The sequence below is a fragment of the Caenorhabditis briggsae genome (genome assembly GCF_000004555.2).
Source record: "Caenorhabditis briggsae complete genome, chrIII, whole genome shotgun sequence".
In the NCBI taxonomy this organism is placed as follows: Eukaryota; Metazoa; Nematoda; class Chromadorea; order Rhabditida; family Rhabditidae; genus Caenorhabditis; species Caenorhabditis briggsae.
This window is the reverse complement of record NC_013490.2, coordinates 8,064,121-8,077,845: the sequence shown is the minus strand read 5'-3', so window position 1 is coordinate 8,077,845 and position 13,725 is coordinate 8,064,121. Positions and strand designations below refer to the sequence as shown.

At 39.4% G+C, this 13,725-nt stretch overlaps 4 protein-coding genes across 4 annotated transcripts; 3 read left to right on the top strand and 1 right to left on the bottom strand.

Moving 5' to 3' along the window:
• Positions 1-584: 584 nt before the first annotated feature.
• Positions 585-1,457, top strand: Cbr-rfs-1 (the record flags this gene model as incomplete). Its single annotated transcript, XM_002641908.1, has 4 exons — positions 585-758; positions 805-1,173; positions 1,220-1,339; positions 1,386-1,457. The coding sequence occupies 4 exons, from the start codon at positions 585-587 to the stop codon at positions 1,455-1,457; spliced, it is 735 nt and encodes a 244-aa protein (XP_002641954.1).
• A 2,110-nt stretch (positions 1,458-3,567) lies between these two features.
• On the top strand, positions 3,568-5,479 carry CBG16659 (the record flags this gene model as incomplete). Its single annotated transcript, XM_002641907.1, has 7 exons — positions 3,568-3,681; positions 3,731-3,813; positions 3,861-4,250; positions 4,298-4,499; positions 4,546-5,046; positions 5,100-5,178; positions 5,451-5,479. The coding sequence occupies 7 exons, from the start codon at positions 3,568-3,570 to the stop codon at positions 5,477-5,479; spliced, it is 1,398 nt and encodes a 465-aa protein (XP_002641953.1).
• A 613-nt stretch (positions 5,480-6,092) lies between these two features.
• Positions 6,093-7,715, top strand: CBG16658 (the record flags this gene model as incomplete). Its single annotated transcript, XM_045244073.1, has 7 exons — positions 6,093-6,134; positions 6,181-6,635; positions 6,683-6,817; positions 6,869-7,223; positions 7,273-7,386; positions 7,436-7,536; positions 7,580-7,715. 7 exons carry the CDS (start codon positions 6,093-6,095, stop codon positions 7,713-7,715), a joined length of 1,338 nt encoding a protein of 445 aa, XP_045096027.1.
• Positions 7,716-7,820: 105 nt separating this feature from the next.
• On the bottom strand, positions 7,821-8,609 carry CBG16657 (the record flags this gene model as incomplete). The annotated part of the gene is made up of 3 exons (XM_045244072.1): positions 7,821-7,902; positions 7,949-8,181; positions 8,505-8,609. The coding sequence occupies 3 exons, from the start codon at positions 8,607-8,609 to the stop codon at positions 7,821-7,823; spliced, it is 420 nt and encodes a 139-aa protein (XP_045096026.1).
• Between the last annotated feature and the right edge of the window lie 5,116 nt (positions 8,610-13,725).

Sequence of the window (13,725 nt, the reverse complement as noted above, 5' to 3'; positions counted from 1 at the left end):
CTCCTCATCTTTTTTTGCACAGAATTCTAATCCATGATAATTACCGTAGAATTTACTTTACCTTCCACCTCATTCCTATCGTCATTCTTTTCGCTCTGTTTTCCATCACACCTGTCTAATAGCCACTTCTTCTAAACATTATCGGAAGACTAAAACTGGCACTTGGTATTTGCAATCTGGAAAAATTACGATTTCTGTACTTACCTATGTCTGTCAACACCTAGGTGACAGTTTCATTATTCCGACAATAGTTTTGTTTGTTCTGTCGATTCCCGTTGAAGGAGAGTGATCTTCCTTCCCTGTAATATTTCCATCGACAACTTTTACTCGTTATACTCCTCTCATTTGCTTACGATCCCCTTTCCGAAGCTATCTCAAGTCTGACTTGTACATACCAGAATAACGGAATAATGCCTATGCGCTAATAAATTGTTGAGAGAATTATTGTGTTTTGGCTGCCTTCTTGTTTTAAAACTGAAGTGATTATTGTATTTTTCCACATATTTAAATACATTTTCTGTTGAAAATCTTTAGTAAATACGAAATGCAGTTTTACAAAGGGATTCATGCTCGTACGTTCTTCAATGGATTCCTCTAAAATTACATTTGAATATGAAACAGCTTATGAACTCTTGGTTCGACTTGGAGCCGATGGACTGTTTTTGCACACATCCCTCCCAACACTTAATAAAGTCCTGGAATTAGTTCCCGGAAAGTGTTATGAGTTGGATGGAGATATAGGGTCTGGAAAAACACAGGTTTTGTTGTAATTCACAAAGCGAACATTCTTCTCATTCTTTGCAGCTTTGCTATTCACTGGCAGCCAAGCTTCTTCTCACAAAGAAAACTGCGAAGATTGGTTGGATCAGTGCAGTTCCTCTAAGAACTGATCACCTTTCTCAACACATTTCTTCTACGGACGCTGATGAAACAAGCCATCTTCTTGATCGTATTGTTTGTAAGAGAGTTGAGATGGTTTCCGAACTTCGTGATTCACTGAATGCCTTGTGTGAAACAATCAATATGCAGTTGGTGATCGTTGAAAATATTGATGCTATACTCCATGATACTGCATATGACCGAGAAATGGGAAGAAATGTACAGATTGACATATCTGAACGGCTACGAAAACTGACTAGGTCTGGAATAACTGTTATGGTTACGAATCACATCGTGAGATAGACACAGAGGCAAAAAAATTTATTCATCAGATTTTCAGACATACTGGCGTGGCTATCCAGCACCAGCACTCGGAAACTTTTGGGCGTCACAAATTGAAAACCGATTCTTTGTGGAAAGACGATCCGAGGAGTCAAATGTTCGGAGTGTTTCAACAATGGTGAAAACTATTTTCAAGGTTTAGAATATCAATATTTTAATTTCAGAGAGGGGGAAATGAAAAAACAATCCGAGTTGATTTTGAGATCAGCGATGGAGGATTGAAAGCTGTTGTGTAGGTGAGTGCTGGATTCCTACCGCATCAAAAAACCTGTAATTCATTTCTAAAACTTTTCTCTGCTAAATCCCAGATCTTTGATTTGTTCGCTTCACTATGAACTTGATCATAAAATGTTATTCAGTGAGCAGGCATTCTAGCTCAATGCGAAGAAACTGCGTGTGTTGAGAGTTCATGCCTTGAAAAACCTCCAGCCATCAGATGAGACATTCACTCACTCACTCACTTCGCTCACTGCTCTGGGCGCATTCGCTTCTCGTGCGAGCGCCCGACAGACAAGAAGACGAGGCGTCCACTGGCCATCGGGCGCAAAACATGAGCTACGAAATAGTGTTGGAAATAAATGCAAAACAAGAGATACGCAGGGACGAAACGTCTCGTGATTCGGGTCAGCCCCACCGATCGAGCCTGCGTCTCAGCGTGTTCGTCGTATCTCGTGAAAAAAGAGTGCCCCGCGTCCAGTCGGTGTGTTATATGTCAGCTGATTTTCGTCCGAATCGTTACCTCACCGTGTGGAAAATAGGAAGACCACATCAAGATTCATTTGATAGGCGTTTCCATTTCCCATTCCAATTCCCATTTTGTAGAATGGGGCACTGCCTGAGATCCTCATCCCATTCATTGGCTTATCGGGATTACTCAGTAGAATGAGATGCGAATGGGTTTATTTGAATGAGACGAAGATTACTGTAGATACTGTTTTTACGAAGTTCTCAATAAACTTTGCACAAGGTCAAACTAGAATCGAGTGACTAAAAATCATAACGTTTGATCGTTCCCAATATAGTATTTATAAAAACAACAGAATAGAAATTCAGAACTCATTTTTCAGAAATTTATCAAGAGTTCTGAACCTGAATTTCAAATAGAACTACCGCTCTAGTTGTGAAGGACTAGTACTAATACTGTCCCTGAGTCTTCTACGGAAACCAGATTATGCTTATTTTTGTTTTCCCTCTCTGTTCTTTTGCACAGACAGTTAGGAAGACCACAACAACATGTAAAGAATGGGAAAAAAGTGTGTGCACAAATAAACAACCCACTCTAGTTTTCTTCTGCTTCATGGCATCAGCACCACTTCTATATTTTATTTCATGAAAAGTAATATGTTACTCCATGGTTCCATGTTTCCCTCTCATCTCGGCTAGCAATCCATCAGCGAATGCGAAGAAAAGAAAAAGAAAGTTGGCTGATGGAATGAGTTGTTTTTTTTATAGCCATGCACTTTGGGCCCTCGTGCCGACTGGTACTGCATGGGATGTCTGGGTGTCCCTCGAGGCGCACATTTATTAGCCTTTCGTCAAAAACGACATTCTGAGCTTGCTAGCCTTAATTTTCTCAGAATGTCCAAAGCTAGTGCGTGGTTACAAACTTCCTCTCATTCGTCCCTTTTCTAAAATTCGGAACATCTAGATCTCATAAAATTCCTCTCTTTTATAATCTAGGTCCTTTTTCTTCATGCGTCCTTGGCACCGATATTCATCCACCACCTGGTTAAGTATGCATTAATTCGCAAATCGTTGTGTTCCTAACGACTCCGTTTTTTTGTCCACATGGAGGAGCGTGCGCAGCTCCTCTGATGTCTCCCTAGTGCCTCTCACATCAGCAGCATCACTTCTTCATGGAAGTACAAGCCAAGGACTACGGATACTGAAAAAGATAGATGGCGGGTAGATGACAAAGAAAAGGCGGGATAAGAAGAATAAGAAAACTGAGAGGCCATTTGGTAAGATGTGGTCGCCAGGTGGCGCCTTCACTTCATTCTTCAAGTTTCGCTCCTAGAGACTTGTCCACTTATTTTGCGTTTAAATTCCTCATATCCAACTTTACGGAAATTCTCTGAATGCTTAGAACTTTGACAACACCATTTTGAAGTTGTATTCAGATCCCAGTATAGATCCAAAAATACGGTTAAAAAGACATCACAACTTTCCTTTCTTCTTGACTTTACTTTTTTCTCTCTCATCTCCTACTACCTCTTCTTTTTTTAAATTCGTTGTCATTCAGAAATCCACCTACACCTCCCAACAACGACGCGGTCAATGTGTTTTTGATTGCCTATCCCCTTCTTCTTCTCTCAACATCCTTAGCCTCGTATTGTGTTCGAATCCATGGAGACGGCTGAACGAAGAAGTGCTGCAGCAGCAGCGAATTCTAGGCGCGCCAAACGACTAGCTCAACAAGCTCACAAGACACATCCTGTGATTCAAGCAAAACAAAACCAGGTAACACAGAGAATCTTAGTGAGTTCCTGGAAATGTTAGATATTTCCAGATGTACTTGATTACATCGCGATCACAAGTACAAGTGGATAATTCTCTTATCAATCGTGTATTGCCTAAAGAAGTTCTTCTCAAGTAAGCCGTCATCTAGCCTTTTATGAATCACATTTCCCGCGTTTCAGAGTTTTCTCTTTCCTTGATACTAAAGCACTCTGTCGATCTGCTCAGGTTTGTCGTTCATGGAACGTGTTGGCTCTAGACGGGTCGAATTGGCAACGAGTTGATTTGTTCACGTTCCAAAGAGATGTCAAAACCTCTGTAGTCGAGAACTTGGCTCGTCGTTGTGGAGGATTTTTGAAGGAACTCTCGTTAAAAGGATGTGAAAATGTTCATGATTCAGCATTACGTACATTCACCTCGAGATGCCCGAATCTCGAGCATCTCAGCTTGTATAGATGTAAACGTGTTACTGATGCATCTTGTGAGAACCTGGGAAGATACTGTCATAAATTGAAGTACTTGAACCTGGAGAACTGTTCCTCCATTACAGACAGAGCATTGAGATACATTGGGTAAATGAATAAAATCACGATTGATACAGACAAACTAATGTTTTCAGAGATGGATGTCCTAGTTTGACATATCTCAATATTTCTTGGTGTGATGCTGTTCAAGATCGTGGAGTCCAAGTTATTATCACCAGCTGTGTGTCCTTGGATACTTTGATTCTTCGTGGATGTGAAGGACTAACTGAGAATGTGTTTGGACCAGTGGAGACACAAATGAGTTCTCTGAAGAAGCTGAATATGTTACAGTGCTTTGTAAGATGACGATTCAGAAGCTCATTAACAGTTTTCATCTTTTCAGCAAGTAACCGATACTACAGTTCGAAACATTGCAAACGGAGCAAAACTCATTGAATATTTGTGCTTGTCCAACTGCAATCAAATCACTGATAGATCTTTGATAGCTCTAGGAGTAAACTCTGAACATCTCAAAGCCCTTGAACTTTCCGGATGTATTTTATTGGGTGACAATGGATTTATTCAACTAGCCAAAGGTTGCAAACATTTGGAGCGTCTCGACATTGAAGACTGTTCCCTTGTTTCGGACATTACTATCAATTCACTTGCCAATAAATGTGATGCTCTTCACGAGCTTAGTCTGTCGCACTGTGAGCTTATCACCGACGAGTCTATCCAGAATCTTGCCACAAAACACCGAGATACTCTGAATGTTCTGGAACTTGACAATTGCCCTCAGCTGACAGATGCCACTCTGTCCAACCTCCGCCACTGTCGTGCATTGAAACGAATTGACTTGTACGATTGTCAAAATGTTTCGAAAGAAGCGATTGTCCGATTCCAGGTAGGGATTAACAAGCAACTAAATCCATTTAACAAACATTATAGTTTTTTCAGCATCAACGTGCGAACATCGAGATCCACGCCTATTTTGCACCCGTCACTCCACCAGTCGATCCAGTTGTCAACCGCGGCGGTATGTTATTGTAGAATGTATCCCCGCGTACATTTTGTTCTATGTTATCTGTATTATTTATCTCTTCACTCAAACAATTTCAACTCGCACTTCTTCTTTCAATTTTTGATCAATCAGGCACACCCGGTCTCAAAAGGTATGTAGCGAAATCGATGGCATGGTGTGACTGGTTGGCACACTTATCTAACAATACTGTGTGAATGTAGACTGACAAGAGATTTCCTAGTTTCAGATGACTAAATAAATATTTTTAAAGATTCTAGTAATTTCAGGGATATGCCGGTGCTGTGTCATCTTATGACTACATCTATGTGCCCTGTTCTACGCTATCTACAGAAAACTGGTGCAAATTAACGGAGCAGCTGACGAAGTCTGAAATTCGAAACATCATACATTCTTCCCGAACAGAGCACTGTGCGCTCACCGGGCTGAGGCACTGAGACGATTAATCATTAAATTTTTATTCATTTCGTTTTTTTTCCACACTAACCTTAGTTTCCCAACGACTGTCCAAAAATTTCTCTCTTTCTTTGTACTTCTCTACCGCTACTGTAGTTACTGGTTCACCGATTCGACTTTTCTGATTTAATAAAAGCACTCTCTGTAGTCATGTCTGCTTTCTATGTAAATACACGATGTTTTTTCCCCGACATGCATTCGGGAAACTAGTCCACGGCTCCCCGCGACCGCGGACCGAATCTCCGTTCGCGAAAATGTCTGAAAAGAATAACCGTACGAATACTTTTTCAAACACTCTCTCATGATGAATTGTTAACCTTTTTTGGCAAGTTTTGAATGCAGAATGAATATATTGCTCTTGAAACATTTATTAATGTGTTCCTGTTGAATTCTAGAATAACTACTTTTTTCAGAAACAGATTGAAAAAGAAGAAATAGAGAATTGCAGAGTGGATATGACAGACGTTGGCGATGGATGGGGATCTCCATATGACGATGTACATGCAACATAAATAGCTTAGTAATCTATAAATCGAATTTCAGCAAACCTATGTGAATGCATACGATCAACTGGAAATCGCTCTTTTGGAACCACTGGATCGTGTTCTCCCATTGGCAAACTTAGAAGAATTTCGGCCGAAGTTCAAAAATCAACAGAATCCAAGACAAAAGAAAAAGGGCAACAGCGGAGATGCGGAATGGAAAGATGCGATTTATGGATTCGGTACCACAGACGAGTCGGATATTGATGATCATGAATTGAGAAAAAATTATTTTCAACCACCTCTTCAAGTTCAAAGAAACTCTTTTGTCAAAAACACGTTGATGGATTTCAAAAGATCAACCCAAATGGATATCAACAGACTTGGTATCATGGGTTGCGGAGAAATGTCGTTGGAGAGAGGTCTGTCAGAGTTTTTCGGTGTTTTTGGAACGATTAATGTGCTTTCTGTTGATATTGATCAAGATTCTCTTTCAGTTGGCCAACAACTGCTTCAGTGAGTTTTTTTTTCTTTTGAAATCGAAAATCAAGTTTTTATTTCAGGAAGCATTTGACTCAACACGGAGACATTCTCTCCTGTGAGACTGGGCTTCCGGTGCTAATGCGATCATATCTCGGTGATATTCTTGAACCAGACCATCGTTTTGCAGACCTTGATGCTATCGTTTCTTTGGAAGTGTACGCGGCAAAAACAGCTAAAAGAGACGTTTCCCAACTTCCGTATTTCAGAGTCGAACACATTCCACTCGCTGATGCCAAGAAATTTGTGAACAATGTGTTGGGGATTCTTTTGCCACGAATTTTCATCTTCTCTACTCCAAATCACGAATACAATGCGGTATTCGGAATGAAGCCCGGCGAGTTTCGTCATGATGATCACAAGTTTGAAATGGAGAGAAAAGAGTTTGCCAACTGGTTGGAAGAACTTTCCATTCGTTTCCCGCACTATCGTATCGATCCACCTCACTTCATTGGAATGACTCCAGGATACAAAAATCTAAGTGGTGCATCTCAGGCGGCAGTCTGTCGCCTTCAGGATGACCTCAACACCACTCTCCCCCAGGAAATTACGCCCTACGAATCAGTAAATTAACATGATTCGATTAGTTTCTTCATTAAAGGATATCATTCAGGTTGGGCACGTGGCATGTCGTTTGGGGAGCCGAATGGTCGCTTATAATCTGGTCAGACAAGCATTTTTGGAGTGGGTGGAGAAAGTTGATCTTTGCCCGACAAAACTCATTAATGTAATGATTTTAATAAAAAAGTTCTCTGAATTTGAACATTTCTTTTCAGGAAGGTTTCTTGCCGTACTGGAATTTTGCGATCTCAAACATTCTTCATCATCTTCATGCTCCAATAAGTTTCGCATCCACAATTGATGAAAAAGTGGCTATGTGGGTTTTATCAGTTTTTCATTTGCAAATTCTCCTATTTCAGCAAGTACATCCAAGGGATGACAAGCCATAAAGTGCATATGGATTGCGTCAATGGTATCAATGGAATTGCTATCACAAAAAGCCAAACTAAGACAGATCTTATTGCTACAGTTCGGGATAATGCAAAGAAAATTTAAATCTCATCATCACAAGTTTATTCATGGTTATCTGTTAAATGTGTTAATTTATTTTATTTATCGACTGATTGCTGATGAGCTGCTCCAATAAAATTGCATGGGAAATCACTTTTTCTTCTTTTCGTCTTTAAAAAACAGACGGGATGGCAGAAATCGTTCAGCTTTATTTTCCTTCGCATACGCTTCTCTGAAACACATTTATCTTCGATTTCTTGTCTAGATCTGGAATTTACTTCAGTGCAGCGAAATCAATGTTGGTTGGAATAATTTTGGTATCCTCTTCGGTCAAATTTCGAGGAATTTCAGCTCCATTAGTATGATCAATATTCGAAAGATTCAGAATAATCACATCTCCATTTCCTTTGATAACAGGGGCAAAAGAATCTGATATGTCATCTTCGAGAGCATGCTCCAAGGTGCATGAAGTTAGAAGAAAAGAAGAAAGGACTACGGTAGCAGATATGAGCTGGAATGAAGATATGAAACTAAACAGCTAAAACCAAGTCCAGACAAAAATAACCTCCCAACCAATCTTGCAACATACGAGATCACAAACGCACCTTCATTCTTCCGAGAAAAGATAGTGATAGACCGGATCCAAACCAAAAAATAGGAAAAAGAAAACCGTGTAGAAAGTGTTTGTTGTTATCAGAAAGTGTTCGACAGTCATCGCTTTTTAACAAGGTCAAACTAGTGAAAGTGGGCGTGGTCTATGGTCAAATCACCGGATTTATTTAGAAAAGTGTTTGAATGTCTTTCTGATTCTCCCGATCCTTCTTTTGTACTTACCTTGAATGGGTTACTGTAGTGGTCAAAGTACAGGTGTGTGTTTTTGAAGAAATTCAATGTTGACAAATAAATACATATAAACAGCATCGGATGGTTTGGTTCCATCAGTTTTTTTCTGGGGAGAGAACGTACATTTCAGAAGAACACGGCACATAATCCAGAGACGAATTCTGGCGATGTTTCGTCTCTTCGGTTTTCGTCAAGGCCAACTCGTAAACACATAATTCGGACAGGTTCTCATTTTTCCTTTTCGAATTTCAGTTTATGCCCTCAGACCAACCAGAATGGAAGGAAAACGAGTGAATAGGAATTGGGTTCGAGAAATAAAACGTTTAGGTGTATGGGAGAATGAACGAATTTTATAGGAACATCTTAAAACACGAACTCCCACAAAAGTAAAGTCTAGACGTCCAGTTAGTTTGAAATTTGATGTGTTCTCTAGGAAGAACTACGGGAAAAGCTTCTAAATTTATAATCGTTTAGATGTTCGATTAGAACTTTGAAGGTCTCCAGAAGTTACTTAACATATTCCGACTGATATAAAAGTTTTAGCAAATGCTAGTCAAAAATATATCTTTCTTTTTGCAGTTAACAATTTTCGTGTCTCCATTTTCCAAGATACCGTGGAACCTGTAATAGAAGGGTCCCTACACTTTAAATTTCTATCTCGGTTCCTCTGAGAGATATCAAAAATGTGTCAACGAATATAATGTTTGTAATATTTTGATAAACAATTCGTCTGTTGACAACTTTTTGATATCTTTCATAGGAACTAAAAAGATTGGCTCAAAGTTAGAAGTTTGGGTGCCTTTCTATTACAGGTTTTACGGTAGGAATGACACTTCAACGTCAGGAAACAATGAAGATATTGGAGGCGAAATTTCTGTTTCGTCATTATAAGTACATCTATCTTACACCTGAATAACAGAAAGGCGCGCTCGTATTTCTACACCAGGATGCAAGGGGTTTTTGGGCGATTTCCTCCGTTTCTCGCACTTAAGTGCACTTTTCAAAAATCCGATGCCTCGAGCGAGGATCGAACTCGGGTAGTTCGCTTGACACACCGGAGTGTAAACCAGTGCGCTGTTCTATCGACAAAAGTTTATGTTGTTTTTGATTTATAAATAACTTCTCATTATTATTACGTGAAAATTCGAGAATTATTTTTCTTTTTCAAAAATTCGATAAAGGGTGATGGATTTTTTTCTGAAGTTGTAGAATTTCTACAGTTTTATAGACTTCATTTGAATTTCTGGTTCAAAAATTCCTGAATTTCTGATCTTTTTAGAATTCCCGAAAATTATTTTGGAATTCTATTATATATTTCCCTTTCTCGAAGTTTCAATATGGGGAACTGTTTCATAGCTGCTAATACTGTAAAACCTGTAATAAAAGGGCCCCTTACTTTTAACTTTGAGACTTTTTTCTCGGTTCCTGTACAATACCGTATTACCCCTAATTGAAGCCCATGGGCTTCTATTTTTCAACCTCTTTCTCAGGCTGGGCTTCTATTAAAGGTGGGCTTCTATTTTTCAATGGTTTTACTTTTTAAAAAATTTATTCCAAAATTCAGAAATTATTCCAAAATTCAGAAAGAAAAAAAGAATTTATGAATTCTGAAATTCAGTGTTTTGGAAAATTCAAACATTTCATTCTGCAATTATAAATTCCAAAATTCCGAATTTATGAAATGTTGAGATTCCAGGATTTTAAAATTCAAAAAGAATTTTTCAAAATTTGAATTTTAAAGAGGAAATTCTATTTTACCATCACAAAGATTTCGCCAGCGCAAAAAATTTCAAAATTGATTCCGTTCGAGCCCCGCAAAGAAATTTTTCTTGACATGTTTCCTATGCCATAGTGCCGAGAAAAAAATGCTTCGGGAAAATTCCGAATTCCTTTCCGAACATCCTTGGGATGGCACGAAATAATTAAAGGGGGACTCCGACCAAAAATTTTTATTGCATTAAAATGTGTTAAAATATATCTATTTTCCTAATATTATTGCGAAAAAATTCAAAAGAAATCCGAAATCCCCGAAAAACGCCGTTGAAAATGAAAAAAACTTCAAAAAGGTGCCGCCGGGGGACGAGGATTTGAATTCCCGCGCAGTGAGAAACCTAGGCCACAGCACCTGACAGCATTATTTTCAAGTGGCCGACAGTGTTTTTTAATGTTTTTTACCTGTCGGAGATAAAAGCAAGAAAAATCCGGAAAATTTGTACGGTAAGAAAGTCGCGCCGCTCGCGTGGCCTAGGGGTCTCACTGAAAATCCTCGTCCCTCGGCGGCACCTTTTTTTGAATTTTTTTCCTTTTCAACGGCGTTTATAGGGATTTCGGTTTTTTTTCGAATTTTTTCGCAATAATATTCTGAAAATAGATAAATTTTAACACATTTTGATGCAACAAAAAAATGACCGGAGTCCCCCTTTAAAAGCTTGAAAGTAATTCCAAGGGGTAATCTAACTGTGGGGTAGGGTTGTTTTCCATGAAAAATTTCGTCATACTTGTCGTTCTATTCTTGCGAGCAATACATTTTGAATCTACATATAATTCGTATCACAAGGGAGTTACTTGAGGGGGCGGGTTTAACTTTTTTTTGAAATTTTGGGAGCAGATAGAAGAGCTTATGAGGATTCCAAATCTGTTAAAAAAATCAGCAAAATGCTCATGTGAGCTGAGTTATGACCTAGAAAAGTTTCCCTATGATTAAGCAATTTCTCGTGAAATTTTTTTCACGGAATAGTGTATTTCTTTTAAAACAATAGATTTCAATCAGCTGTGTGGTAAAGTGGTAAAATGGCAAGTTCAGAGGAGGGAGGTTGTAGGTTTGATTCTCCCCCTCCCAAAAATTTTTCAAAATTTTTTTTGTTTTATTTTAAGCTGCCGTAACTGGCTCTGGAATAAAATTTACGCTAGTTAAACATGTTTTTCTCGAGTTTCTCGTTATGATTAGGCATTTTCCAGAATATGCGCAAAGAAAAGAGAAGGTCTTTAAGCCACATCAACAAGATTCTATTAGGTTGGCGGGAAAGTCTTTGTCACTTTTTCAATAGTTTATTTCTCAAAGAAAAAATAACCGAATAATTAATTATATTGTCCATCATTATCAACAACATGTCTCCAACGTTCCCTCAATTTATGGATTCCATTGCGGTAGAATCCAGCCGGGCGTGAGGCAAAGTATTGTTTGAGTGCCGCTTCGACCGCTCCACGGGAATTGAAGCTTCTTCCTTCGAAGGCACGTGTCATATCGCCAAATAACCAATAGTCGGAAGGAGCAAGATCAGGAGAATACGGGGGGTGAGGGAGAACATTCCATCCATATCCCATCAGCTCCTGCTTCACTTGTTTCGAAACATGTGGGCGAGCGTTATCATGTTGATAGTACACTTTCTTGTCTTTCAGGGCCGAACGGTCGACTGCTTTCTTGAGGTTTCGTAGTTGAGTAGTGTAGAGGTCTCCAGTTATTTTTTTGCCCTCGGGCAGAAGTTCCCAGTAGATGGGGCCGTCCACTCCCCACCACACAGAGAGCATAACTTTTTTCGGATGAAGGCCGGGTTTGGGGACATCCTGTGGGCTCTCTCCTTCTCCAACCCACTGGGATTTCCTGTGGTGATTATCGTAGAAGACCCACTTCTCATCTCCGGTTATTAGCCGGTCCAGCCATCGATCGCCCGCGTGGAGAGTGAGAAGAGTAATCGAATCGTCGACTCGGCGGTCAAGGTTGGCTTGAGTCAGGTGATGAGGTATGAATCGACCAAAAAGTTTTCTCATTCCAAGAGACTTCAAACCTTCAAGGACTGTGCTATGGTGAACTCCGAATGTGACAGCTAGTTCACGGCTAGATTGAAATGGATCCGATTGCAATGCGTGCTTCAGCTTGTCCAAATCCAACTCACGGGGTCTCCCAGAGCGATCCTTTTCATCGAGCGAGAAGTCATCTTTTTCGAAACGATGGAACCAATTGCGAATAGTATTGTAGTGAGGGGCATGTGTGTTGTACACATTCTTCAAGAAAGTTTCCGAATCCTTCATCGTGGTGTGAGATAGGAAGAGGTAAATCAAAACATGTCTGATGTGAATAGCAGTGGGAACAAACATATCGTTTCAATTACAGATGAGGAGCAGGGAAGGAAATGGGGACTTGTTTATATGGAAGGTTCTTATCACCTTGTTATTCACTAGAGTCGATATCATACACGCCTCCATATACGAGAACAGTGATTAAACAAACAGAGTGACAAAGACTTTCCCGCCAACCTAATATCATCAAAGTTTCTGAAAACGTCCCTCATTTTTTGATTGCAGACGCTGAGCCAAGCATATTGGCAGATGTGCTCTCCCATCTTCCGAGAATGGAGACAGTATGCCTGGTATTCTAGCTGTTATGTGGACAGTTGCGCTCCGAAATGTGACAGAACAATTCAATATTGCTTCGACCGGAAAGTTTATGGAAAGTGTCAATTATCTGGGTGCAAAAGATTGTCAATGGTCAAATGCACGTATTGTGCCAATAACATATGTTTTCAGCAGTTTGTCATCGAATGCCATCGATGTGTTTAGAATCCTCAACTGTTTTTTCAATAAACAAACAAAAAAATTTTGAAAAATTTAGACCGCCTCTAATTAATACCACTTTTGTCAAAATTTCATATCAATCTCTAAGGATAATACCATTAATCAATCAAAACTGTCATTTTAAAATAACTCTCTTTTTCCACCCATTTTCCCGAAACCGCCTGGGGTCCTCCATCAACCCTCCGCTGGTCATCGCCCCTTTAGCGCTCCGCTGGCGCTTTGAGAATTCAATTCTTAACACCAATTTCAATCTCACATATTCTTCAGCAAATTTTTTGTTTATAAATGTATTGTTTCAAATGTCGGATCAGTACAGATACTACCGACATATCTCAGATTTTGAGCATTAACAACAAGCAGTTGTTGAGAGGAAAATGTGTAGTATGCAAAACGAAAAAATGCAAAATAATTCCCAATTCAAAAAGTGGAGGTACTTTAAAATCCATCAAACCCTCTACCAAAGAAACTAAAAAATCGGAAATCAAACTAGACGATGCATATTACAACCCTGAAACTGGATTTTGTGGAATCAATGAACTACAAAGAAAAACTAAAAAGCCAATTGAAGAAGTAAAGCGATTTCTGAACGAACAAACCTCTACACTCTTCATAAACCAGCTCGTAAAAATTTCAATCTGAA